General features: G+C 34.3%; 4 protein-coding genes and 1 long non-coding RNA gene across 6 annotated transcripts; 3 read left to right on the top strand and 2 right to left on the bottom strand.

Annotated features, from left to right (window-relative positions):
* Positions 1–776: 776 nt before the first annotated feature.
* On the top strand, positions 777–2,054 carry LOC147405251 (protein FAR1-RELATED SEQUENCE 5-like). Its single transcript, XM_086437967.1, has one exon. The coding sequence runs from the start codon at positions 777–779 to the stop codon at positions 2,052–2,054; it is 1,278 nt and encodes a 425-aa protein (XP_086294093.1).
* A 91-nt stretch (positions 2,055–2,145) lies between these two features.
* Positions 2,146–3,641, top strand: LOC147405250 (uncharacterized). Its single transcript, XR_015177279.1, has 3 exons — positions 2,146–2,253; positions 2,522–2,666; positions 3,441–3,641. It is a non-coding gene; the product is annotated as an uncharacterized LOC147405250 (long non-coding RNA).
* A 5,944-nt stretch (positions 3,642–9,585) lies between these two features.
* Positions 9,586–11,352, bottom strand: LOC147405249 (putative BOI-related E3 ubiquitin-protein ligase 3). The gene is made up of 2 exons (XM_086441490.1): positions 10,462–11,352; positions 9,586–10,321 (listed from the first exon to the last, which is right to left on the bottom strand). Exons 1-2 carry the CDS (start codon positions 10,639–10,641, stop codon positions 9,839–9,841), a joined length of 663 nt encoding a protein of 220 aa, XP_086297616.1. The 5' UTR covers positions 10,642–11,352; the 3' UTR covers positions 9,586–9,838.
* An 8,300-nt stretch (positions 11,353–19,652) lies between these two features.
* Positions 19,653–20,914, top strand: LOC147405248 (heavy metal-associated isoprenylated plant protein 26-like). The gene is made up of 3 exons (XM_086441489.1): positions 19,653–19,837; positions 19,995–20,070; positions 20,486–20,914. The coding sequence occupies exons 1-3, from the start codon at positions 19,757–19,759 to the stop codon at positions 20,788–20,790; spliced, it is 462 nt and encodes a 153-aa protein (XP_086297615.1). The 5' UTR covers positions 19,653–19,756; the 3' UTR covers positions 20,791–20,914.
* A 1,378-nt stretch (positions 20,915–22,292) lies between these two features.
* On the bottom strand, positions 22,293–26,574 carry LOC147405247 (basic leucine zipper 23-like). 2 transcript variants are annotated; one of them, XM_086441488.1, is made up of 3 exons: positions 26,292–26,574; positions 25,108–25,936; positions 22,293–22,642 (listed from the first exon to the last, which is right to left on the bottom strand). In XM_086441488.1, the coding sequence occupies exons 2-3, from the start codon at positions 25,898–25,900 to the stop codon at positions 22,620–22,622; spliced, it is 816 nt and encodes a 271-aa protein (XP_086297614.1). In that variant the 5' UTR covers positions 25,901–25,936; positions 26,292–26,574; the 3' UTR covers positions 22,293–22,619. The 2 variants fall into 2 exon arrangements, with proteins under 2 accessions (XP_086297614.1, XP_086297613.1); XM_086441487.1 differs by having other exon boundaries at positions 22,293–22,645; positions 26,292–26,572.
* Positions 26,575–27,289: the final 715 nt, after the last annotated feature.

Raw genomic sequence — 27,289 nt, 5'->3', positions numbered from 1 at the left:
CCGGGATGACACTTGTTTGTTCACATCAAGGTAAATACACACCAAAGATGGAAAAAACTGAGGCAACAATCGGAAACGAAATTGTAAAAAAGATAAGTAGGAGTACTTCAACTATTAAATGTGGATGTCAGGCGACAATGCGAATTATACATGATGTATATACTACCCGATGGAAAGTGACGGTTTTCAAAGACAACCATAATCACAAGGTAGTTACACCAGGGAGGAGAATGAGTATGAGGTCAAATAGAAACATGCCAAAAGCAGCTAAAAATTTAGTTGAAGCATTCCAAAGAGAAAATCTGTCAGTTGGTAAAGTTTCATTAATCCTTCGTGGTGATACGATTGATTTCGATAATAGGGATTGTTACAATCATTTGAGAAATGTTAGACACAAACAGTTAGAAGGGGGAGATGCATAGTCAATGCTCATGTACTTCAAACAGAAACAACTTGAAAACCCACAATTTTTTAATGCAATACAGTGTGATGACGATGGGAGGGAAACTAATTTTTTTTGGGTTGATGCTAGGTCACGAATGGCATACCAATCTTTTGAGGATGTGGTGACATTCGATACAACTTATCGTACAAATAAGTATGATATGCCATTCGCCTCTTTTACTGGAGTAAACCACCACTGGCAGTCTATACAATTTGGGGGTGCACTTCTACAAGATGAAACTGAGGTGACCTTCATATGGTTATTTGAGACCTGGCTAGAAGCAATGGGAGGACGACATCCAAAATCAAGAATCACTGATTAAGATTTGGCAATGAGGAATGCGATTGTCAAAGTTTTTCCAAACACGCGTCATCGTCTTTGTATATGGCACATTGAGAAGAACTTCGCCGAGAAGTTACCACATGTATATTTTAAGAATTTTGAATTCAAGAAAAAAATACAAAAGTGTATTTGGTCGACATACACTGAGGAGGATTTTGAGAAGGGGTGGAAGGCTGTGATCAAGGAAAATGGTTTGGAACAGAATGAATGGCTACAACAGTTGTTTCAAATACGGGAGTCGTGGGTGCCTATTTATAATCGTAATATTTTTTTTGCCGGTATGAATACTACGGGTCGTAGTGAAAGTACTAATTCTTTTTTTGATGGATTTGTTACTTCGAGATCAAATCTTAAAGAATTTGTTATTAAGCATGAGCAAGCTTTGAAGAAGAATATAAATGATGAGAGGAAAAAAGATTTTCATTCAGAACACAGGTTTCGATGTGTTAAAGATAACGAATTACTTTTGAAGAATGCGGCAAATGTGTACACCAGGAATTTGTTTGAAAAATTCAGTAATGAATGGGTGAATGTGATAAATTATAAAATTGAAGAAGAACGAGTAATGGATGATGGATATCGATTGCATATTGTGAAAACTAAGTTTGGTGTGCCCGAGGAGTTTGTGGTTGAATTTAATTTGGAAACATACAAGGGTACATGCCAATGCAAGAAATTTGAATTTATGGGAATACTTTGTCGACATTTTCTAAAAGTTTTTCTTCGTTATGACATTGATTTTATACCATTTCATTTTATTTTGGAAAGATGGACGAAAGAAGCTAATCGCACTTTCAGAGTGAATGATTCACTTACAATGGGTGATGACAAAGAACAGTCTGAACCAATGAGACTTGAATATTTGTGTCAATATGGTACTAAATTAGCATGTATGGCCGCATCTTCGGTCGTAGGATTCAAATTATTACGGGATAATTACGATGAAATGTGTAAAAAACTTAGTGAACTTGCACCTCGTGTAATGTCAGATCCTACAATTGATTCAGGTGGAAAGTTTACAAATAATGAAGCTCAATTGTCCCAAGTGTTACTTTTGGATCCTAATATCTCTCATACGAAGGGTAGGAAGAAAGATGAAAAGGGAAAAGAAAAGATTCTCAATCCTGGTAGATTGAAAAGCAGTATTGAATTGGCCCAACAGAAGAAAAAAAGGAAATGTGCATTATGTCTAAAGTTCGGCCATGACAAACGAATTTGTCCTAAAAATCCTAATAAAAAGAAGATTGAATCTACCCAAGGTAAGTAATTTTATATTTATCGTATGAATTATAAATTCAGTGGGATGTTAATTATAATTTGAGTTGAACATCACATACTTGTTTTTTTTTTCTTTTTTCAGGTGATGTAGGGGAACATCATGCATGGACGGAGGAATTACAACAACTAACTGAATAAGAAGGTTTTATTAAAGTGTTGAGCATGGATCAATATTTTTTTTGTTTAAGGTGCTTCCTTAATACATAAACCCCTCATTATACTTCAATGAGAAAGATGTAGAAGTGGAGGAATTTCTTTTATACATAAACCACTGTCAGATTTTTTTTACGTTGCTTTTTAACTTTAAAATCAAGCAAAATTCTTTTTTTTCTTGGTAAGAACTAAATCTTCAAATTTTGAGTCTCAAATAATGCAACTTGGGTACTTCTCTGGGCCCAACTTCTGAAGTTAACTTTTATGGCCATCAAACTAACTTATGCAAGGGTTGTTTTCAAGATACAGAAAGTTAATGATGCTGAGAACCTAACTGCAACTGTTAATAAGTCTGGAGGAAGAAATATAGCAGAATTTTGTTGGATACAGAGATGGGCACTAAAGCTTACTCGTCTAGTTCAAATGGCACTACAGAAGCAATCAAAAGGTATAAGATGGTTAATTACAAGTTCATTTTTCTGATTTCAAGCTTTTTTTTCCTTCTATTTTTGCATTTAAACACTTATTTATGGATTAAGGACACATTATCTATGATCAAGACCACTCAGCATATAGGTGAGTGTGGCTGATTTTAAAACTTACTATCACTGATTTTTTTCGTATGTATTTATGAAATCTCTTGTCTATATACCTACATTCATCTCTTTCTTCATCCTCCCTTTAATGGTACCTAGTGTTTACTGTTGGACTGTGCATTAGCTTACATTGCATTTGATACATGAAAGGTGCTTCCTTTCTTATTTGGAATGCTGATAGGTTTCAAACTGTATTTTTGTCTTGCTTTAGGCTTATTATTTGTTTCTAGGATCTAAACAATTTTGCAAATAGGTTCTGGGCGACGAATAGAGCAACTTTATCTGACTTGACTAATGACAATTTTGCAAAAGTGTCTTCTCTACATAATTAAAGAGAGACTCTCCGAATCTATTTGGCTACACATCATGCAGATTTTGGGTATTTTAGACAGAACAAGAGAGAAAAAAAAACATAACTCCTTTAGTATACTTGTTCTCTAGTTATATAGGGACTTTCTTTGTCCATGTTTCCTTCCCAAGTATGAATAGAGGATTCTACCTTCTTATTCTATGTGATTCTTTGAAAGTAGTTGAAGAGTTTTATATGAACACTCAGATATGTATGGATGTATTTATTGCTTTATGTTAATGCCATTTTAATTACTGATTAAGATTTCATTCTGCAGGTTTTGAAATGGACCATGTCGGAAATTAGCATTAACGGATCTTGTGTGTAATACGGGTGGTCATAGGGTTTTTGTTTCTAATTTTAAGCTAGGAGGGGGTTGGATTTTCTGATTGATTCATCATCATCTTCAGCTTCAGCTTCACTTATAACAATGTAATTAATTGATTTTGTGCATTTAGCTTTGTCTCTAAGGTTATTATTCCAAGCACACTTTGTAATTAATTATCAATAGTAGATGTTACGTTAAGAGTTTTTTTTGGTTTGTCTCTAAGGTTATTGTTCTTTTGTGATTCATCTATGTTCTATGCTGGCCTTTGGAAAGGCAATTCAAACTCTTGACAATCTGATTGTGTTTGATTCCTTGATTATTGAAAAGAATAAGCTTGGGTGATTCATCCATGTTCTATACTCGTCATCTTGGGTGATCCAAAACTCTTGACATTTTTATGATGTGCTCATTTTGCAGGTTATCGTAGCATTGGATTCGAAGTCCTTGTACCCATCTAGTATTTCATTGTTTTTAGTATTTTGTAGCGAAGAGGGCAGCCATTCTCATGTATATTTGTGTATTCATTCTCATGTATAGTCAACTGTTTTTGGGGGGTACAATTTTTTTTTCTTTTCTTTTCTTTTTTCCAGGTTTTCTTGAATGGATTTGAAATGCAGAAATCACTTAAAAAGTATGAGAAAATGCTTACAATAGAAGTTTGAAGAAAATATTTGAAGATGTGTGCTCTTATTGATAGAGACAATATTAGCAGATTCATGAGAACAGACTTCCATATTTTATTGTTGAGAAAAGGTTTTCATGCAATGTTATAGAAGTTGCATTGTCGATAAAAGGACCTTTGAATACCAAAATTTTGTTTGGAAGATGTAGAGAATGGGTCAGAAGCTGAAGTTGCTTGGATATCGTGTATAACTTTACGAAACAAAATTAGCATATTCTTTATTGAAAGAGTGATTTTAAAAGTTAATAATCAAAATTTTAATGTTTTGATCCAAGAAGCAACTAGAATGTCAAAGAATTGGTGGTGGTGAGCAGTGGCCATCTTTAGTGTTAGTTTGAGAGCATATTCGGATATCCAAACATTGGGTATGTGAAATATTTATTACTTTAATTGTCCTGTTTTACTCAACATAACTTTCACGGTAGTTGAAACAAGGAGAACTTCCAACAAAATACTGTCACAAAAATCTATAACAAAAGCTAAATGCACAATAAAAAGCTAATTAATTTACAAGAAGCAAAAATTCATTCAAACCCTTCCAATTTAGTCGCCAGTCGCATATAAAAGTTCTTATTCAATTTGGATCACTGGTTCTTGAAACTGAATGAAGTTCAATTTAAATTGGATCTGTTGTTCCTTTGTTATAAGAAAAAAATTCATTCGAATCTAGTTGGGCTGTCTAGCATATCCAAGGATTGGAACTTGGAAGTTGATCAGATCGACATAGAACATAATAGGAAAACATTAACACAAACCATTCACCTTTTATTCATCCCACCCACATGCATGACAAAGTATTTGCCATTTCTTTATACAAGAAAAGAGACAAATCCACATAGTAAACACAGACAAATAGCCTGAAGCAAGGACTTCAAAAGAACTCCCACACCCCATACAAACATATACTAAATGTGATGAGACATAAATATGTCTTCTTTTGTCCATCTGTTTCATTTGCAGTTGCAAGGGTCACAGGTGCAGTTTGATCCACACTTGCAGCCTTCGTTCTCAGCTCCCGAAGTTATCATCTCAGATCTGTTCAAAATAATAATTAGTGACAGTTAAGACTCATCATATGTTATAATTTTTTCTTGATTGAAATTTGGGATGGGACTTACCCCGTAGTTGAAACCTCAGCAGTGCATCTACAATAAAAAAAAATAACAATAATAAAATATCAAAAACAAAAAAATTACATGTAAAAGAAGACTTAATACAGATTGGTTTGATAAATTTTTCTATAGAGACTACAACAACATATACTACTATAGAGTAAAGAGCCATGCCTGGAGGAGCAAATAAGAAAATAGCCATGACTAAATTTGATGCTTTTGTTTGTTAATAGAAAATAATGCTTTTCTTTTGTTTGAGCTTGTCTGTCGAGACGAAGGAAGGGTTGGGTTTCTTAATAGAAACAGATCGTTAGTTTAAAAAAAAAAAAAAAACAAAATGAGGGAGTTGTTTTAAAAATTGTAAAAGTTACATTCTCATTCGGAATTGACGTCACAATGCGTCTCAGCCGTTGCTTTCGAAAAATCTAACGCAATAGGGAATGCCCTTATTACATGGTTAGAAACCAGTCATAGATCCAAAAGTATCTTAAGAAAAACATTGATCAATATAAATGAACCTCAACAAGAAATTTGTTGCCATTGATTTGAATCAATATATGATAATACACACTAAAGAAACTTCAAATCTAGGCAAACCCATGAATCTCAAATAGCCTTTAAACAATTAACAAAAAATCTCTCTTTTACCAGTTGAGGGACCACTTGGAACAGTAGCCATGTACAGGTTTCCAAAAGAAAGTGTAAAATCAACTTTAAATGTTCAATAAAAAAATTTAAAATTAGATCCACTCAACAATTACAAAATTGATACCATCTAAATATCCACAATACTCATTAAAATTATTAAAGCAGACAATCTAGTATGGATATGGAGTGAAATTTTCAAAGTTGGGAAGGATGTTGTGTGCAAGGTCTTTTAAACTAATTCTGATATAAGTTACAATAAAACTACTGAGAGAGAGGGCTAGAGAGAGAGAGACCTGTATTTTTGGGGATAGAGTACAATCTTCAATCTCTCTTAATCAAGAATTTAAATAAATAAATAAAAAAGAATCTTTGAAGGGGAGAAATTCATACAAAGTTGATAAATCCTCAACAAATTCTTTGTGTGCTGCAGTAACAAATTCATACACGAATGGATCAAGACAGGAAGAAATTTGATCGATAACTAAAGTAATCAATCAAAAAAATAGATAATTGAATTTACCAAAAGAAGAGGTGAAATTTGAGAGTCTGTAAGAGACTAAGACTATCGGAGCGAAAACAGAGATGGAGAGCAATAAGAGGATGAAAATCCTCTGACATTTGAGAGCTTGCTTCATCAAGAGCTCTAGCAGAAATTCTAGGGTTTTTTATTCTTCTTCTTCGTTGAAACAGAGAGTTGTTTTTTCTTTCTGTCAAGTTTCAATGAAACAGAGAGTTGTTTTTTAGAAAAAAAAAAAAAGGAGAAACGAGGGAAAAGTCAAGGCAATCAGCGTTTAATGAAACAATGGTATACAAGGTTCTGTTTGTAAAAAATTTTATTACAAAAGTTGAATATCGAGAAACAATTCAACCCATTAAATATCGTCAAACAAAAGTCGAATATTTATATTTCATTAAATATAAAAGGGAACGGATCAAGGGACATATGTGAAAACAATGTAACATTAATAAATTTTTAAAATATGGGTTAGAAGTTTGGGATTTAGAATGTGGACCGTCGATATGGGTTCAAAAAAACTTAGTCCAATCTGAAACTTCTAACCCCATTAAAAGTGATTTAGAATGTTAACCGTCGAATTTTTGCCAATAATTTGTAAATCAGTTTTGATGGATTTATAGGTTTCAGATTGAGCTGATTTTTTGTGAGGATGATCTTCTCATCATAGTGACCATCCTCGCAAAAAATCAGCTCAATCCAAAACCTCTAACCCATATTTTGAAAAACCATTATTTTTATATGGCTCATGAACCGCCCCCATTATAAAAATGCATTAACGATCAAAGCCAAAAATACTCAGGAATGGATAAAACACAGATAAAATCAATACTTTTTATGTAAAAAAATTTGGGATTGAAGGTCACATCTGCAAGTACCAAAATCGTTTGGATTCTTCAAAATCGTCGATCGATCGAGAGAGAGATCAATGTGTTGCTCCTACTTCGCTTTGGGTTTTCTCGATTGAGAGAGAGATCATGATATTCTCCCTATTCCTTGTGATTCAGTTGATCAAGAGAGACGATGGGTTGGGTTTTCAATCGAGAGGAGAGTTTGGTTTTCTGTCAAGAGGAGAGACGAAGAGTAACGAAAAGTTGGGTTTCAATGTTCAAAGGCAACAAAGAGTTGGGTTTCCGTCGAGAGAAAAACGAAGACCGGCTGAGAGAACCGTGGAAGGAAACGAAGAGATTTGGATTTACAGAAGAGACGAAGAGACGAAGGGTTGGGTCGAAGGAAAACGAAGATTGGGTCGTCCGTTGAGTGAGAAAACGAAGGGTGTTTAATGAAAGGTGCAACAATGGGTTTTCAGCCGAAGGTTGAGTTCGTCTTCTTCGTTGAAAACCTTATGAAACAGCAACGTGTCTGTCGAGAGAGAAAACATAAAAACAGAGATGGTTAATTTAAAAAAAAAAAAAACAAACAATAGAAAAAAAAAAAAAGAAAAGACGAGGGAGTTATTTTCAAATAAAATAAATTCCGTTTCTTTTATTTGAACGGACGTGTTGAGCCATCTGCGCCGTCCACTCCCTCAAATCTAACGTCTCTCGTCCGTCTGTTTCTCAGCTGGTTTTCAGCACTTCCCTTGAACCGTCCCCATATATATATATATATATATATATATATATATATATTTTCATTGAAAATAATAAAATGTAATGATTTTATTTGACCCTAAACCAGCCCAAGTCAAGCTTGACACCATTACGGCCGGTTAGGATTTAGTCGATACAGGGCTAGTCCACGTAGAATCTGTCTCTCTAAGGCCGGGTTAGGGTTTATAAAGTCCGGTCCGAACCCGCTCATTGACACGCCTAGGCTTGAAGATCCAAAGAAAAAGGATGAATCGTATGGTTATAGATTTGTTGTCCGGACCTATGGATATGTGTTACGAAGATTAACTATCCAGGTGGCATCCAGTACAGTTTTGTTTCCTTTCGTAGAGTACTATTGAATACTACTGCATCTGCTGTTACGATGCTTACCTGGGACAACCAAGACAGTCCATAATCCACGTCAGCTGCACCATATTATCCGGCACTAACATATAATATATAAAAATATATCTTACGTCATCACTTAACCAAAAACGAAGATCACGCCATAAGAAACCGTCCTCGATTTTGCCAAAAATTTGTTGGCCCACAAAACAGCCCCATCCGTACTCGTACGAGAATCTTCCTTGCTGTCCATCTCTTCTCCCTATGTTTTACTTTACTTTTTTCAACTATTTCCCCATTTGTAGAGACAATATCGGTTCCGATTTCCCAAAACGGTCATAATCCAGAATTTCGATTCCCAAGTGAAGTTTACAGATGGCCCTCTATATTTGATGACATGTCACCTTGAAGCTAGTCTTTAAAATGGGTTAACAAAATGACTCAAATGCCCTTCTCTTCAATCCTCATTTTTGTTCTAAAAAGAATTATTTACAAATTTTTAGATAATTTTTTTCCCTCATTTTCAATCATAAGATTTTATCTACTTTAACATTCAAACTTTAAGATAATACACAATTTTCAATAAATAATGATAAATTATTCAAATAGAAAAGAATGAAAATCAAATATGATTTTTAAACAATAGATTAAGAGACATTTAAAGAACAATGAATGGAATGATACTAATGATTTTTTGATTGAAAAATTTTCTTTTACTTGATCTATACTCAAATTGGCATGACATGCAAGGGTACAAAATTATTGATCTTTTTCCTTGGCGTGACATGTCAAGGGTACAAAATTGTTGATCTTTTTTTTTTGTGTGTCCTGTATGTATTCCGAAGAAAAAGGATTTATGTTTTTGTGCCTTTGCCGCTTATATTGAATAGTTTGAAGTGATTAGTTAAGAAGAAAAAAAAAAAAGATTGGAAGTTTGAAGTTAAGGGTATTTGAGTCATTATAAGGAAAAAGGGTACATTATTGGTTTGAATTTGTAAAACACGGGCTCTCTCTATCTCTAAACCACCTTTATTTACTAAAACAACGACGTGACGGGAACCCTTAGTAATAGATAGGCACACCTTTTCAAGCTTTACTGCCCAATTAAATTTACAACAACTCATTTTATGGACCCATAAACCAAAGTCAGCTTCATTGATTACTCTTTAGTCAAATTATTTGATGATGATGATGATGAAGGCTCATATCTCATGGATCATAATAAGTCAGTCCAAAGACTGTGCTTTCAAATAATTTCCCATAAAACAAAATAGGTAAAAATAAAAGATCCTCTGTTCTATGACATTGTTCCATCGAGATGGAGTTGTTCAATCAACTATAAAGTACATTGATATAAACAGAGATCCAAACGAAAACAAAAGCAAATTTTTTTTTTTTGATCGAAAAAGGAAACAAGTTTGATTTCTTCTTACATTGATGATTTGATGAAGAACTCAAAATAAGACCTCTATGCTAGCTTTCTTTACTGAATTACAGACAGGGCAGCATTGAAGAAAAGCTTCACAAGATTTGCACGAACAGAGGTGTCTGCAAGGAAGAAAAAGAAAGCAAGACTTTCGAGAATTACAACCTTTGCAAACCATCTTCTTCATTTCTTCTTCTTCTTCATCTTCGCAACAAGACTCTGCATCTTCAGCTACATAAGTGAAGCAATTATATTTCTCTTTAACTTGTTCTAGAGTATTGTTGAGGGATATAACCATGGCTTCGTTTTCTTTTGCAACTCTTTCCCATGCTTGATTCTCCATTACGATTTTTCTCATACAATCTTCGAGCTCCATTGTTCTTCTACTCGCTTTTGCTATTTCTTCATCTTTTTGTCTCATAAAGCTCTGTGTTTTCGATTCGAGACACTTTAAGATGATTGCCAGTTGTTGCTTTCTTTGTTCTTGTAGAGCTGATCTCAATGTCTCGTTCTGTTTCAAAGAAAACCCACATAAATCAGAATCATCAATCGTATAGAGGCACAAAAAAAAAACAATTAAATTAAAACCCATTTAAAAATATTTGATTCTGAAGAAAACCCATAATATAGAATGCTCTGTTCTCCTCTTACCTGTAAACTAACGAATCTGTCAATCTCATATCTCTGCTGCTCAACCTCAAGAGCTAAAGAAGGAGAAAAACCCATCGACAGAAGACTATGATTTCTCATCATCATCCTTTGTTGTTGTTGTTGTTGTTGTTGTTGTTGAAGAGAGAGATGAAACTGATTAAACCCATTACCAGTCTCCATTAATCTCTGCAATAAGCCGCATAAAGAGAAACCTAAATTTTCCGCCAAGCCAAAGAATACTATTGGAGTCGAAGATGGACCAAAATTAAAAAGAGAAGAATAAAAAAGTAACAAACATAAAGCCTTTTTAAGATATCAGGACAAAAGCAATACGGAAAGGGTTGAGTTATGGTTAGATCAGAAGAGGTGCATGATCATATATATCCTCTTCACAGTCATCATCTTTCAAACAAACAAACAAAACCCCAAAAGTCTAAGAAGAAACCAAACCCAAAAGCCTAAGAAGAAACCCAAAAAGCCTAGGAAGAAACAAAACCCAAAAAGCCTAAGAAGAAATCTTTAGTTCTGGTTGGATCAAGAGACAGAGAAAATAAATTATAAAATGATTTAATAGATAAAATAATTATATATATATATAGGTAGGAAAGAAAGAAAGAGAGGTGAGACCGTGAGAGAGGAGATTGTTTGTTTGTTAATTAATGTAGGGAGGGGAGCGGAGGAGAAGAAAGAAATATACTATAAAAGCGTGGGAACAGAGGATTCTCTTTTCTCTCTGTCGTATTCAAAGATATGAGAGAGAAGTAAGGGGGAAGCCAAGCCACGTACAGTACACATGCAGATTCTGTGACACAACTATCGGTCAGAGATTTCAGATTTCATACGCGTTCTTCTTCATTGACAATTAAAGAGTAATGCTGAGGTGACATTAGGATGTACTGCGATTCTCACATTTCTGACGTGAGGATACCCATATAACGTAACGTAGAATGTATTTTTAACGTATCTCGAGGAAAATATATATGTATATCACATCAAGGATTTTCTTTCAACCAGAAACAGATCTCCAGGTCATATTTGGATGGACTTTCTATTGTCCAATGACGTTGGACACTGAGTACTATACGAACGGCTGGGATGGAAAGAAAAATATAGATTCTCCTAAATTTTAACTAAGTTGGGAATCTCTAGGAAATATCTTACCAACCCAGCTAATTCGTTTTTATTTCACAGAAATAGGAGTAAAGTTTTTGAAATAGTTGTGTTTGAGATTGTGTGTGTATCAAACGAACGGTTGAGACGAGTTTATTTCCATGAGAAAGTCGGTAGTAATCCCTAAAAAATCTGTGAAAATTTCTGTTAATTATGAAAGCCGTGAATGTTTAATGGATGGAAAGTCTCAAACGTCTTTTGAGGGTAGAAAAAGTCCATTTGAAAATTTCTTTTCTATGGATTTTTCGATTAATCTCATGGGATTCATTGATTCCGTAAGAAATTACGGGAGACAGTCTCCACACATTGAATGAAGACTTGTCGTCGATTTCTTTAATTCTATTTGTATGTTTCATTTGAAGAAAATTCACAAAAATTGATCACCCCGAGGTCTTGATTTTTTGAATAGTTGTGATAATCTCACTCCCCCCACATGGCATCTAAAAAACTCCCTTCGCATGGCATGACATGTGTTAGAATCATAGACTTTATGCCTCGGGATACACAACGACACATCTCTCTAAATCTATGCACTTGTGTATCTTCATGAAAGAAAATCTATGATTCTGGCACATGCCACGCGTCAAGAGAGTATTTTGAGTATGTCACGTGGAGGTTTTTAGATTTTTAATCTACATACTTATATTCCTTCAAAATTTATGTATTTTTATAATTGAGTTTTCGATTAAATCCCACTTTTTTTTTTTTTTTTGATTTACTAAAATACCATTGAAGAGTAAAGAAAAAACAATTTTTCCGAAAGTCATGATTCTATTATTTAGGAACTTCATCATTATAAGTTATGCTACCCAATTCGTTTCTACTAGTTCGAACCATGAATCAGTACGAAACTAACCAGTTTGCAATACAGTTCCTATTGGATTGTAAAATCAAGTGAACCACGAACCCACTGAATTTTGGTCGATTTCGATAAACCCAAAAATCAAAGCATGAAATTTGATGAATTAAATATTTTTTAATTATTCATATTTTAAATTTAGATTATTTTACAAATTTATTTCTATTTAACTTATAACTTTTTAATATAATAATTATAATTATAACTTGTAAACTTGAATTATATATATGCACAAGCAAATCAAATTAGGAAACCAAAGCGAACCTAAAAACCAATTTTCTCAACTTACCCCTATGAATCGGATTCATTTTAGATTGGCGAACCACGAATTCCAAACCTAAATTTGAACCAATTAAACCAACGAACCAGGTAACATAGGTTATAGGTATAATCATTTTTATGAGAACTCTAAATAACTCTTTAAATAAAATAAAAAATCATTAACATTTTAAATATATCATATTTCCCAATCTATGTATTAAAATGAGTTGGGGTCCAGTCAAGTGGCACCCCATTCTATGTCACGTGGCATTTTTAGTGACCCACCAACCGTATGGATATGTGATATATCCCTTAGTGAATCTATACACAAAAGATTAGTTTGATTGGTGATGTGCATACATTGATAATATCATTGTCTTAAGAATGATTTCTAATCATTTCATTTAAATTATTTTTTAAGAGATTAGATCTAGTTGATACAAGTTATCAAACATAATGATTTTTGGTATATAGGTTCACCAAGCGATGGACCACAGAGTGCCACCTAACCTTGGTTAGGAACGAGACACCTGACTAGATCCCTATTCTGTTAAAATACAATGGTGGATCCCACTTCAACTACACATCCAGTAAAGTGGCGTACACATTACCCACTTTATTGTTTTTCCTCTCCTCCCCATCCATTCTTTATTGATATTCCTCCGATTTTACTATTTTTCCTTTTTTTTACATTCTTTTTTCAATAATACCTTTCTAAGTCCTCTTTTACCCATTTAGTCTAAAAGATGATATTCACGCCATACAAACTCTAGTCAACAAATAATATTGCCTTACTCACTAGCCACCTTTACGATAATTTATCAGAATCATTGCTACAATAAATTGTTAAAAAGCTAATGAGAAAAAACTAGTAACTTCTTATTTTTTGATAAATTTAAACCTGAATCATTTGAGGACTTCTCCAAATTCACACCTCAGCAATTTTAATTTTTAAAAATATATTTAAAATTTTAAAAATTCAAAAATTGAAGATCCAAGTATCAAAATTTCTAATTAGAATACAGAATAGGAGTGGAATCCTCAGGCCTGTGAAGGTATATATTCCTAATTTTCTGACCTTTTGCAATAATATGCCAATCCAAAATGTAGACCCCAATTCAGCATGATTTGTCAATTTAGGAGCGACAATCCTTCTGATCTGCAATAAATTCAACCAATTGGCAACAAAATCAACATTCTCTATTCTAACATGCATGTTCAACTCCTTGAAATGTTCTCAAATATGTTTAATAAAAATAATGCCCTGTGTCCTGATTCACATTTTATTGCAAGTTAATATGTAATTATGGTTGTTTTGGCCAATTTACCAACGTAAAGCTCACGTATTTATTGAGACCTGCCTTTCTGTGTTTAATTGGGTGTCTTACATATTTCAATTCCATAATATAATTCCTAACCTACGTTTTGTTTATGAATCATACCACATCCTATCTTAGAATCATGTTCTAATTTTTAGATCATAAAATTTGGAAGTGAAACATTGAGTTTTGTGAGGATATAAAAGTTTTGAATAATGATTTTCTGACGCTCTCTCTCTGAGACACTCCCTCAAACGTGGCATATACTAGAACCATAGATTCTATCCCTTGGGATACACAATTGCTCATATTTATGGGGATGTATAATTGTGTATCTCAAGGAAAAAAAAATATATAATTCTAACCTATGTCACGATGGGGGTGTGTGTGTCAGAGGAGGTGTCAGAAAATCACGACTCAAACGTTTTATCAAATCAGAATAGAACATGTATTAATAGATAAGGGGCTAAGGTTAGTAAATGAATCATTAACAATGCCAGACAGAGACACAACGCCAACGGAATGATCCTAGTGATACCAAAAGGCTACCAATTTAGGATGTGAAGGACAATGACGTGACTCATAAAATCCACGTGTCCAATATTAAATGATGAGGCGTGAACAGTTACGAAGTTAATGATCCATGATCATATGAGATATTATAATGACTACAAAATCAAAGCACACAAACAACCATAACTACCTCATGATCATCAACGATTGTAACATTTTTCTAATCAATTTTGTGATCAACAAGTCATATTGATGAACATGTAACAATTACGAACAAATGTTATAAATAAGTGTACTGCGAAAGGCATAGGTATGCAATCTATGTCCCAAAACTCTAATAAAATGCATTGTGATTATTAATTTCATAGTCAAATCTTCATTCACGGGACCATCCCCAATAATCAAGGAAAAGACTTCAACCATGTTTAAAGAAATAGAAAAGAGTCGTGATTTTTTTGCCTCCCCCCTCTTGACATACTCTCCCGACATGGCATGTGCTGCAACCATAAGTTTTTCTTCTTGGAATACACAACTACACATCCTTGAATATATGTGCAGTAATGTATTTTGAGAAAAAATCTATGATTCTAACACATGCCACGTGGAGGGAGGGAGTATGTCAGACCATATTCAATAGAAAATGATGGATTGTCTGTTTGAACGGTTCAAACCAATTATATGTAAGATTTGGATGAAATGTTGGTGGACTGGAGGGCATATATTCTAGAGGACCTTTGTTTCTTAACAAATACCTACACTTCCCAAGGTCTTAAGTGGCAGCTTTGAACGTTTTAAATTGATAAGCAAAAGTAGTGAGGCCAATCTCATGTGTCCAAGTTCAGTTTATTTGGATTGAATGAGTCGTGTATTACGCGTGTTTTATTTGCTTTTTTAGGTAACAATGGACCTATCTTTCAATTTTTCCACTAATCACATTTTTCCTTAGATTATTAGATTAGATACTAACTTTTTCAAGTACTGACACGAGAATGCCCTTTTCCGTGAACCTTAAAACTTCAAGCATTTCTAGATGGATAGGAGAACTTTTGAAAAAAATTCACATGTTATGTTTCCTATTTTGCCGTAGAATTTGGGAAAAAAAAATGACTTGATTTGTATTATAATTTACTTTATATAAGGTTGAATTAAAGAGGATTGTAGAAATCTAAGCTCCCGTGCCTATAAAAGAGTTTGGATTGTATGCACCCAGGGAAACCCTCCTCCTACACATCAACACATGTCATATGAGCCACAATTGAAGGAATTAATGTTTGAAATATCCCCTTTTTGAAATTTTCTAAAGTTGTTGGTTAAGTGACGTGTTTGAGACAAAGATGGATTTAGAATAGGGGCACTTACTTCCACAAGAATTTTTAAAGTCTATAGACTAATAAGTTTTTATGATAGATTTTAGTGGCAGATAAAAAATTCTTCTACTCTTGCCCACAACAAAAAAAGAATCCACTCTTAACTGTCCTACAAATATTTTTTTTCACTCTTAATTGCCCCCACTTGAACAAAATCTGGGCTCCACTTCTGTGTTGAGGTGTTTGACACTCCAATAAACTCTAAAAATTTTATGGGCATTTCAAAAAAATTTAAAATTATTTTGGACACTTCATTTTAAAATTAGAAATTAATTTTTTTTTTTTCCACTTTGACCCTACCTTAGAGGTTGTGGTGTGTCAATATAATTTTTTGGATTTTAATCCTCCACCCTGGGTGCATATGATCTGGACTCATGTCACCTATGGTTGTGCTAGGAATTCTTTATGGAAACTAATGAATTGGATTCCACTATTTTTCTCTTCGCCTCAATCTTTTGTTGGATTTAAAATATAAAAAAAAAAAAAAACCTTTCATTTACACGAAAGCCATGTGAACAAGAAGAGAATGTCAAAAAATAGGGTACGATTATATCAAGAGCCACAACTTCTTGGTTCTAAAATTGTCTCCTGACTAAATAAAGTAGGTCTCTAATCAAAATATACCAAACTATGAAATAACATACATGAATTATGTAGGTGGGGCTGGTACTCATACCAAGACCCAACTTTTTTGTTTTTCTTGTTTTGGCTGGGAAAACGATAGCAGTGGTTAGTAATTGAGCCGTCATAATGTGACTATCTCAAGTGGCAGACTCAATCAACTCCTCGGGCGTGACATATGTGAGAATCGTAGATCTATACTCCTTGGGGTACACAACTACACATCCCAGTGCAAGTGTGTATCATGAGGAGTACAAATCTATGGTTCTCGCATATGTCACGTTAGGGGGAATCGATTAAGTATGCCACATGGGGTAGTCACATTATCACGGTCTTGTGTGGATCCAACCTCTCCGCTCTAGAGTAGGTGTCCAACTTGACACGCAAGAGTAAATTTTTAGAACTTCTCACCAAAGAATAAAAATATCTCCACGTAAGAGCAAAAACATTAAAGAGTTCTATCTAAACATTTGCTAGTTCCCCACGGTAGTAAAAGTCGTCAAAAAACTCTATCCAAATGCAATGCACGATTCTAAGTAATTAGTAAGTAAAAGCAAGATTTTCACTATGTTGTTACATCAACACTCATAAACTTTAACTAACATGGCTACTTGACACCTTCTCATATCGCGTTTTACTTGGTCATTGGTACGAAAGAATGAGCTTAGTGGTGACTATCTGAATTAGTGTTGGAAATGTGTTTGGGATAGGACATAAAATGGGATGGATCCGGGTCAAATCTGAATATATCCATATTCAGATCTAGATTTATTTATTTGAATCTGAATTCGACTCATACCTAACTAGATAAAACAATATCTAAGCCATTTTGTTTTTATTCAAATCAAATTCAACTCAACTCTAGAGTTTAACAGTTATTCATCTTCCTGCAATTTTGTGTTTTTGCTTGTGTTGTACTTCACTTATGATCTATTTTTTTCGTGATTAATTTTACACGTGTTCTCTTTGGGTCCAATCTAATTAAGATATTATTTTTCAATTCTCTCTTTAAATAGAAAGAATCACAAACACTGAATATTCAAAATATATATGATAAAAAATTGCAGAAACTGATTTATGTATATAACATAGCCTTTTTTTTTTTTTTTTTTGTTGTTGTTGTATGTTATTGATTTTCTTTATGTGGCATTGTTGACAAAGAAGATAAGAACTAAAAAAATAAAAAAAATAGTGTAATATTTATTTTAATACTCCTCTAACATGTTGTTATATTTGAGATGCCTCCCTGTTTTCAAACTGATGCTTCACTTTTTGCCCCCTCTCTTTCCGCAAAGCAGTTTGCCCCCACCTTACTTTCAATTGTTTTGCCCCTTAAAATTTTGGGGTGATTTAGACACTCCCTCTTAAGTTTTGATAAATATTTGAGATACTACTATGTTATAAAATTGATGACATACCCTCCCCCTCCACTCCCCTTAATTTTTGGGTCACCCCACTACATTTTGCCAAATATTGGAGATACCCCTATTTTGAAATAGATGACATATACTCTTTGAACTTGTTCTTCTTTCCCAGACTAACAAACAAAAAATCCTGAATACCTTCATTTTCAACCACTAACCATTTTTTTGTTCCGAGAAATTTCTTCCTAAAACTAGTTATCTTCAAGTTCTTCAACCCTTATCATAAATTAATTTTAATCTATTTAACTTCATGATTAATTTTAATCTATTTAACTTCATGTTTAATACATCGTTACCTCGCCTTAATTTCTTATTGAAAATCGTAGAATTTTTTTTTATTATCAAACTATCACATCTTCTTCTTTAGACTTGAAAGTTAAAGTATATCAATCTTAAAGTTAAAGGCTGGGGAAAATTTTCCCAATAGATTGCATATAGTCAATTTTGAAAAGAGAAATCAAGTGGATTTTGATTTTTGGTTGAAAATGAGGGTAAAGAGATCATTTTGCATTAATCTGTTGAAGAAGAGCGAGATTAAAGAGAAATATAGGTATTTTGGTGAATATTTGAGATATTCTATGTTTTTAAACTAATGACACTTGAATTAAGTCTTCTTTTATTGACTAATGAGAAATGATCTAAATATCTATTTTCTTCATTTTTAATAATAATAATAATAATAATAATAAAAACCTTACATTATCTCCCCCAATGTCACTTCTCTTCAAGCTCTTCAATCTTTCAAGACAATTATATTTTTTCCCCTACAAGAAAATTTTGGCTCCAAACCCAATCACAAATCAATTGCTTGCTAGAAACAAGAGAAAAAACTTGTGGGATTAGATCCAATCTCTCATTTTCACCTCAAAACAACTTTGAAGTCATGGGTTCAAGTCCAGCTTACCTATAAAAAAAGATAAACAACTTGAGAATCATTTCTGATTCTCGGTATTTTTTTTCATTCTTATAATTATAATAACAATAATAAAAGTAAATAATTCAGAACAAAAGATGCATTGATACTATAATCCAATTATGAAGAAGAATCGGATTCTAGAATTTGAAGTCTTCCAAACGGGACTCACATCCAGATTGCCCCCTCTTTAACTTAATTTAATGGCGGGTTTCTAATACAAATCACTAAAAACTGTCTCTGTCGGTTCTTTCTCGAATTATATTGACTTGAACCGCATTATCATTATTATTGTCTACAAGGCTCAAATTTAAAAATAAACTGTCAAATAAAGAAGAGTCGTGATAGTCGCACTCCCCCACTTGGATTACTGAAAATACTCTTGTGATGTGGCAATTGCTAGAATCATAGATTTATGCCTCGGGATACATAACTGTACGGTTACTCCTATAATTATGGCACATCCCACGTCAAGAGAGTATTTTCAGTATGCCACGTAGGAGCGTCCGGTTATCATTACTCAATAAAGAGCAATCTAGAATCCTCTTTACAACAAGTGCAATCCTTATCAGATTCAAACAGATATCCTACACGATGATGTTTATGATGAGATGTAAAGGTCAGCTAAGTCCACGTGGCATTCACATACGCGTCCGGGTTTCATGTTGACACCATTTGTAGCTAATGTCACACATGTAAAGTGAAAATGAAACATACGAGCTGAGCTCTCTCCCTGCCATCTTGTCCCTCCTATATATTCTCAGTTTCATTAAAAAAAGAGATTTTTGGGTTTTTGAGGTCTTTAGAATCCTTTGTCCTTGTGAAATGATCTTGCAGATCCAGTTGAAATGGGTGCTTTAGATTACATTTCGGATCTTCTTAAGTTTTCCCATAACAGTAAGAAAATCAAGAAACGCAAGCCCTTCAAGGTACGAACCTCAGAAACATTTTTTTTTTACTTTAATCTTTATTTTTTGAATTAATTCTTGACTTTTAATTAAAAACTTGGTTATAATAGTTAAATGATTGAGTGGGTGTGTGTGTTTGTTTTACTGATATAAATATAATGTAACCAATTGAATTCAGACGGTAGAGTTGAAGGTGAGGATGGATTGTCAAGGATGTGAGAGGAAAGTGAGGAAAGCATTGGAAGGGATGAAAGGTGAGAGACTCTTTTTATTTTTTCTTTTATCTGTCTTTATGTTTATATTTGGGGGATCATTAAATTAATTAAATTGGAAAGTAGGGCTGTCAAAAGATATTTATCGGTTCGGATTCAGCTGTATCAGAAAATTTTATTTCATATCCAAATCCCATGGATGTCTCTAGAACACTATTCGAATTCAAATCCGATTTTCTTATCGGATATCCTATTTGAATTCGAATAACATGCGGAGAGAAAAAAATCTTGATTTTTTCTAAATTCAACTGATTTTTCATAATCAAAAAATTAAAAAAAAAACCCTCATCTTCTTTTGTATCAAAATCAAAATCAAAAGAAATAAATAAAAAACCTTACATTCACCAAACGCACACACACTGACAATGAGTGATACACATTGAGACACATGACACAGGAGTGACAGAGGTGGAAATAGAGCGAAAGCTAAACAAGGTGAGGGTGAGTGGTTACATCGATGAGGAGAAAGTGTTGAAGAGGGTGAGAGAGCGTACAGGAAAGAAGGCAGAGCCATGGCCCTATATACCATACGAGGTGGTGCCACACCCATACGTACCAGGTGTGTACGATAAGAAGGCCCCACCAGGCTACGTCCGGAATATTGCAGAGGTTGATCCTACATTGGTACTCCCTAGTCCCATCGAAGAGAAGCTTTGCTCCGTCTGCAATGACGACAACCCCTATTCCTGTGCCATCATGTAGTAATACTAGAAGCAGTAGTAGTAGTAGTAGTAAATGAACACCTGTGTTTTGATGTTCTTATTGAGAACAAAGTTCCAAAGACATGAGCAACATCAACTAAAGCAAAGTTATATGTTTAGCAGGATGTCTCCCATCTCGCTACATGAATCATGGCTCACTCTTTAATTTGGACTCATTTTTAGGCCTAAAAAGCTGTAATTAACTGAAGTTGGTTTTTCTGAATTAGTAGCAACTTCCAAGAATTAATCCTGCCCATCATGAACTAAATGCTTAAATCTGAAAGGGATCACAATCTATGTTCTAGTGCCATGTAGAAAGTGTTAAAGAGGATAAGGACTTAAAAAGAAAACCACCCAACAAGCAGGTCTGTTATTTAGTGTGGAAAAATAAGTTCAAATCCATTGGAGAACAATCACCAATTAACACTAATTTATCTCATCCTGTGGCCCAAACATCACCCGAAGGAGGGTTTTAATATTTCTCAGAATTCCTGACACAATCTCTTAAGATATTCAATGATTTCCAATCAAACAAACCCATAGAAGCTGTTGAGGAGGGAATTTTACTGTTGATTGAATGATAAGCTGAAGATTATAGGTGGTTTTTTTTTGCATTTCAAGGGGTTTCCATTTACAATGAGTTTTGTACTTTTTACTCCCCTTTTCAATAACTGATGTGTTTTCTTGATTGAGTTGTTTTCAATCTCATCTCATTATAGAAGGTGGTCTGAAATCTGGATCACTTGCAGTGGGCATCAGATATGTAAAACAGTTTATAGAAAGAGAAACAATACGTACTAAGGAAAAAAAAACTCATACCAAAACCAAAACAGTATTAACTCACAAGTAGGCAATTTCCTCCACATATTTCTTCAAACGACGAATCACTTACCTGTGTCATTATACCCAATACTCTTTTTTAATGCATTAGCTCCTCCAATGAAACAAAATAGTAGTGTCTCATCAATCTGACCAGATATCTTGTGACTGCACATAACGTGCAGTCAAGATTTAGAATCTTGTTTCGGGGAAATATTTTGATCAGGATAAAAACAGAGATGGTCTCTGACCGAAATATCCCGAGATAATCCGATATTTCATTCCAGTATTGGTGAAAACCTGAATGTTCGGGACAAAACATTCTTGAATCACCGCATGCACTTACAGCTGTTGATCTGTTTTTAACTTGGACAAGGTGCCTGCCTTCTTTCGGATGGCCACCTGTGACCGACTGACTCAAGGTTCATTTTTTGGGTAAGGAGCAAGATGAATCTGCATATGTGACGCTATGGCTACTCAACAAAGTTGTGCAATAACAAGTTTAGCTTTCCAACAATGGTTATCTGTTTTAAATTTAGGAATTTAACTGCATACTTGTTCCCAAAACTTTCACAATAGTAGCTGAAATATGGGGAAAAAACTGCTTCCTTTCATTAAGTAAATGCATCCATCAGAACTAACGATCTTAGAAAGTTGGGAAAGAAGTGAAACACTTAACCAACAGCAGAAAAAAAAAATTGAATAGATATCAATTAGGAAAATGTTGATGGAAACTGGGAACGTATTCATCAACCACCCTCACATGCATATAAAATGTCTCAATTCAGTAGCCTTGCTAACTCTATCATGAGCCAAATATAAAAAATCTAGTTCTCATTATGCATGATATCTAGATTGGGTAGAACCCATCAAACAACCAAACCGTAAAGCTAAGCTTGACAAGATTAAAGAGAGAAAAAATAAGGCTTATAAGGGAAGGCACTGCAGTTCAGCTAAAATACTTATTAAGGACAATATGTACCCTCAAAGCCATTCCACAAGATTGGTTCTTCAACCTGCAGTTGGCGCAGCTCCTCCTGATGACAAAACCACCTCATAATTATAAAGATTTAAGGCTAATATTCATGAACAAGAGCTACAATTGCCAAGATAAGTTCATTTTTAAGAAAAGAAGAGGAAAATAAATAGAACATGCCAAAGGATTAGCTGAGTACTCTAGAGAGGCCGGACACCTCAAGTCACTATAAAAAAAAAAAAGGATTATTGGAAGGAAACAACAGATGCGTAGGCACATCTATAACATAGGATTGGAATAATATCGGACGGTGGGGATTGAACTTTCACCGGTGAGGAGGCCATGTAACGTATAGGCAACCCATGTTGAGTGGTTCCCTGGAGTGGACTTCAGAGAAAATGAATATGTAACATATATATAACCCATGTTGTCTGGTTCTCATGTAGTGGACCTGGGAGCAAATGAATAATGGAACCCCCAAGGTCTGCTTCCTCTTATTTTTAATTAAAAGGGGGGGGAGCATTGGACTCTTCACAGAGACAATAAGGGTGTGTTTGGAAGTGGGAATTAATGGGAGTCGGCGTCGGTGGAGTTAGTTATAACTCCTCAAATGAACTCTCTACCATTTGGTTTATCTAGGAATTCAGCCAAGGAGTTGTAAAAAAATTCAACCCTTGTATTATGCTAAGATCGGCTATGAGCCAAGTAAATTTGGTTTTATGTATCTTTTTTTTTTTTTTTTACAAATAACTAACTTTAATTATTAATTTAAATATTAATTATATTAAATAAATATGATTTTGTGATCAGAAAATTATTTTCTAATCACTTTATTTCATTAGAAATTATAATTATTTAAATATAAATTTATTTAAATGCACTCCATTGTTTCGTTGGGCACAAGATTTTGTTAGAGAATCATCTACAATTCAAACTCTTACGTAATTAGTTTCTTGTGAAAAAAATATGCAAGTCAATTTAATCTACATAATTTTCCATACAATATATTGATTCTTGTGAAAACTTGAGGATGTAGTTGAATCCCTATAGCTTTGTCCGTAGAATCGATGAATCCATTACCATATTATTAAAAACTAATAACATACATTTAATATAAATATGAAAAAGACGAACTCATTAAAAACAAGCTTACCAATATAAAAAAATGAGAGGTGGGGAAAGGGGGTCGAAAAGTCTTATTAGTTTTATGAGTCAGGCTAGCCTAACTAACTTAGTATGATTTTAAATCTTTCTACGGGTCGGGAGCTCACATTGTGGATTCCAAAAAATGATCCGATACCATGGGGGATATAGAGGACAAAATTTTAAGACTTTGAAAAAAATTATAAAAAAAAAAAAGGTAATTTTTCACCATTGAATTTTAATTTTAAATATGGGAATTTTGTAGCAGTCAATTTTCAACACCTTGGATGAACTCAAAACATAATTTTTATTGAATTTTTTCCTGAATCTAAGTTTCTCCATGGAATCTAGAAGTCTATGGTGTTGGATTGCCACAATAATAATCCATGTACGCCCAAGGATCCTTAGTAAGAAAAGTATTTCTCTATCATTGTTATAAGAGTTACACACGTTAACTCTCCCACATGTCATTATGCCACAAATTTAGGAGTATGTTTTAAAAGTATTTATGGTGGAGTTACAATTCCCACCCTTTGTATCTGGAGTTCTAACTCCGCCTAAAATTGGAGTTGAGTTCCTTCTAAGAGTCCTAATTCCAGGGAATTGACCAACCAAACTTGGTGTTGGAGTTCAACAGTGAGAATTGTAACTCCAACTCCCACCAATTCCCATTATCAAACACACCCTAAAGGGGGAGAAGGCCTAGGGAAAATTCATCACTTATACCAAAGTCTGATCCATGGGGGTCATGTAGCAGAAGTAAACACCGTCTCCATATACTAAGAGTGGACAAGTAAAACTCCCAAACTGCATTAAGCTCTTCATGAGTCATGAAATATTTCAAATACAACCACCAAACAAGGAGGAAGTAGAAATAAGAGATTTCAATTGTCAAAATTTCTGAAAGCATTATCATTCATGAAACGTTATTAAATCAAAACAGCTCTTCATTGAGGAAGTGAACAAAGTCCAAAGTCACACGAGCACCATAGCAAAAAAAAACACAGCACATTTATTTTAAATTGTAGATGACGAACTAAGTTACTGGTCACAATGAAAGCAGTTACACAAATGACAAAGCTAGAAAACAGTCCAACTACTAACCACCCCACGAACAATCTACATTGCCGATTCAATAAGCTCTCAACCACCAGTAAGATCATAAAATTATCTTAATAGCAAAACAACATCAATGTAAGCATTATCAGAAATCAGAGAACAGCCCAAATAAACATGCTCACAACCAAGAATCAAAATAAACATGAAAACTGTGAAATTGATTTGGCATGAGCAAGAACAATAACAATTGCCCAAATTAATTGGTCCACCCAAGAACATACACTCAAAATAAAATAAAATCTAAAGCAGAAAGAAACTCACTTTTTCTTTTCTTTGCAGCAGAAGTAACTGAAGTCTGCACCATATTTTCATTCCCACAGCCTGGGAGCTCCTTAAATCCTGAATTGGAATTCTCCATACACTGAACATTCCCAATATCGCAAGCTCCCAATCCTTGTTCATTCAAACCATCAGATTCCCCACACTTGCCTTCCAGCCCAGGATGCAAGCAATAAACCTGATCATCACATTGCACATCACATGGATCCATCATATAGGCCCCCCCAGGCAAGTTATGGTGTGCCACATATGGAACCCCAACTGTACTCTTTCGCAATTTCTGATAAGGAAATGATCCAATCTCCCCTTCAATCCTCCCCCTAATGTCCACAAGCAAACATTTGAGCCTCGCTATCTCCGCCTCAAGCACAGCCTGACCCTGCAATCTCTTCATCAATTGCTGATTAATTGTCCTCAACCTGACAACCTCGTCCTCTAACGAGGCTGTCCGAGCTTTCTTCTTCTCACGGTACTTACGAACAGCTTCCCGATTACCCTCGGGGCGTTTCTTCGATTTCTTTTCTATAGATCCTGCTGAGTCATCGGTAGTGACCTTATCCTCATCTGGGGCAGGAAGAATTTTGGTATGGACATGAAAACAAGTGTGCGTGTGGGAGGAATCAGGCCCCGGTGGATTGCAGGTGTGGGTGTGTGTGCATGCATGAGTATCCTTGAAGATATCTTCAAAGAAACTATCCATAGAGCAGCTACTTGGGAGTTGATCATCGTTCGAGAACAAGCTTTGGTTCGAGAAATCGAGCTCTCCATCATCCATGATGAATGGAAGGTTAAACAATATCTAGTGAATTTGCTGAAATTTAAGATTTTGATTACGACTCAGATCCAATTTTGTAGACTCAATGAGATTTCAATCAAGAAAATACATAAGGAAGTTCAATTTCTTGATGGATATTCAAGAAAACTAAAGGGGGTACTAAGAAAACCCTGCAAAGACTTGATTAACAAACGATAAACTAGAAAAATTAAGATTTTTGACATACCCATACACAAAAAATTACAGAATTGATGTGTAATAGCGTACGAAATAGGAATAATAACGTGAAACTCAAGAATCTACAGCATTTTGATCACAAAAAAAAACATGATTGAGACTACGATTTCAATGGAGAATAAACAAATAAACCATGTTCGTGATGAGTTCTTACCGACGAGTTGAAGTATTGCAGACAAATCTCCTCTGCAATTGATAACCCTCCTGTTCCGATCGAAATTCGATTGAAACCCTAGAAATTAAAGGAGGGATTCGTGGAGGAAATGAGGAATTTAAGTTGAGTAACCCTAGAAAACCTTAAAAAGGAAACATTGCTATGGAAGAAATGAACAAACTGTGACTCAGAGATAGTGACAGGTGAGATTCCTGAACCCAGTTTCAAATCTTTTAATGGTCTAAACTCTAAATTAGTGTTTGGTGGACTGAATTTCTCGTCGCTACTTTTACCACTTGAAATTTTTTGTCAGTAACGATGAAATAAGAAAAAGGGTCTTTTGATTACCAAGAAAATATTTTTGTGCAGAAATAAATTTTTTCTTTTTAAATGATAATTAGAAAATTGATTTGCTGAGAAAATTTTGTTGGATGGAACCATGGTTCTTAACCTCGTCTGAGACCGAGACGTATTGTCCGAGTTAATTCGGTATCAGAGCTGAACGAGACTAACTCACAAAGTCATTTTTTGATCGAGATTTACGAGTCACAATTCAATTTATTGATTTGTCTCACGAGTCGTCTCAAACGTATCAAAAAACTCGTCCAAGATGACTCGGTATCGGAGCTGAACGAGACGAGATGAAATACCAAGTTTAAAAACCATGGATGGAACCTTGAAACTCTCTTATTTTTTAGTTTTGGGAGTGAGGGTGGTAATCGATGAATAATATGAAGAGAAAAAAGTGATTTTGGAGAAAAGCACAATTGTACACCTGCAAATTGCATTTTTCAAGGAAAATCACTTTTCCTATATAGCTATGCAAACCTTAATCGTTTAGTTAAATCTACACCAGTTTCTTACTCTCGACAATTAGAGAAGTCAATGGGCAAGATAGGGTGAGGCTTGATTGAGTCCTAACTCGGCCCTGAAGAGGTGAACTCTATCTAAACTAACCCCTTAACCCTATTAGTACTAAGTCGACTAATCCCTAGCCT

The sequence above is a fragment of the Akebia trifoliata genome, chromosome 4 (assembly GCF_017979445.1).
Source record: "Akebia trifoliata isolate Shusen 1 chromosome 4, ASM1797944v1, whole genome shotgun sequence".
Classification (NCBI taxonomy): Eukaryota; Viridiplantae; Streptophyta; class Magnoliopsida; order Ranunculales; family Lardizabalaceae; genus Akebia; species Akebia trifoliata.
Note: the sequence above shows the minus strand (reverse complement) of the source record. Positions and strands in the feature narration are given on the sequence as shown.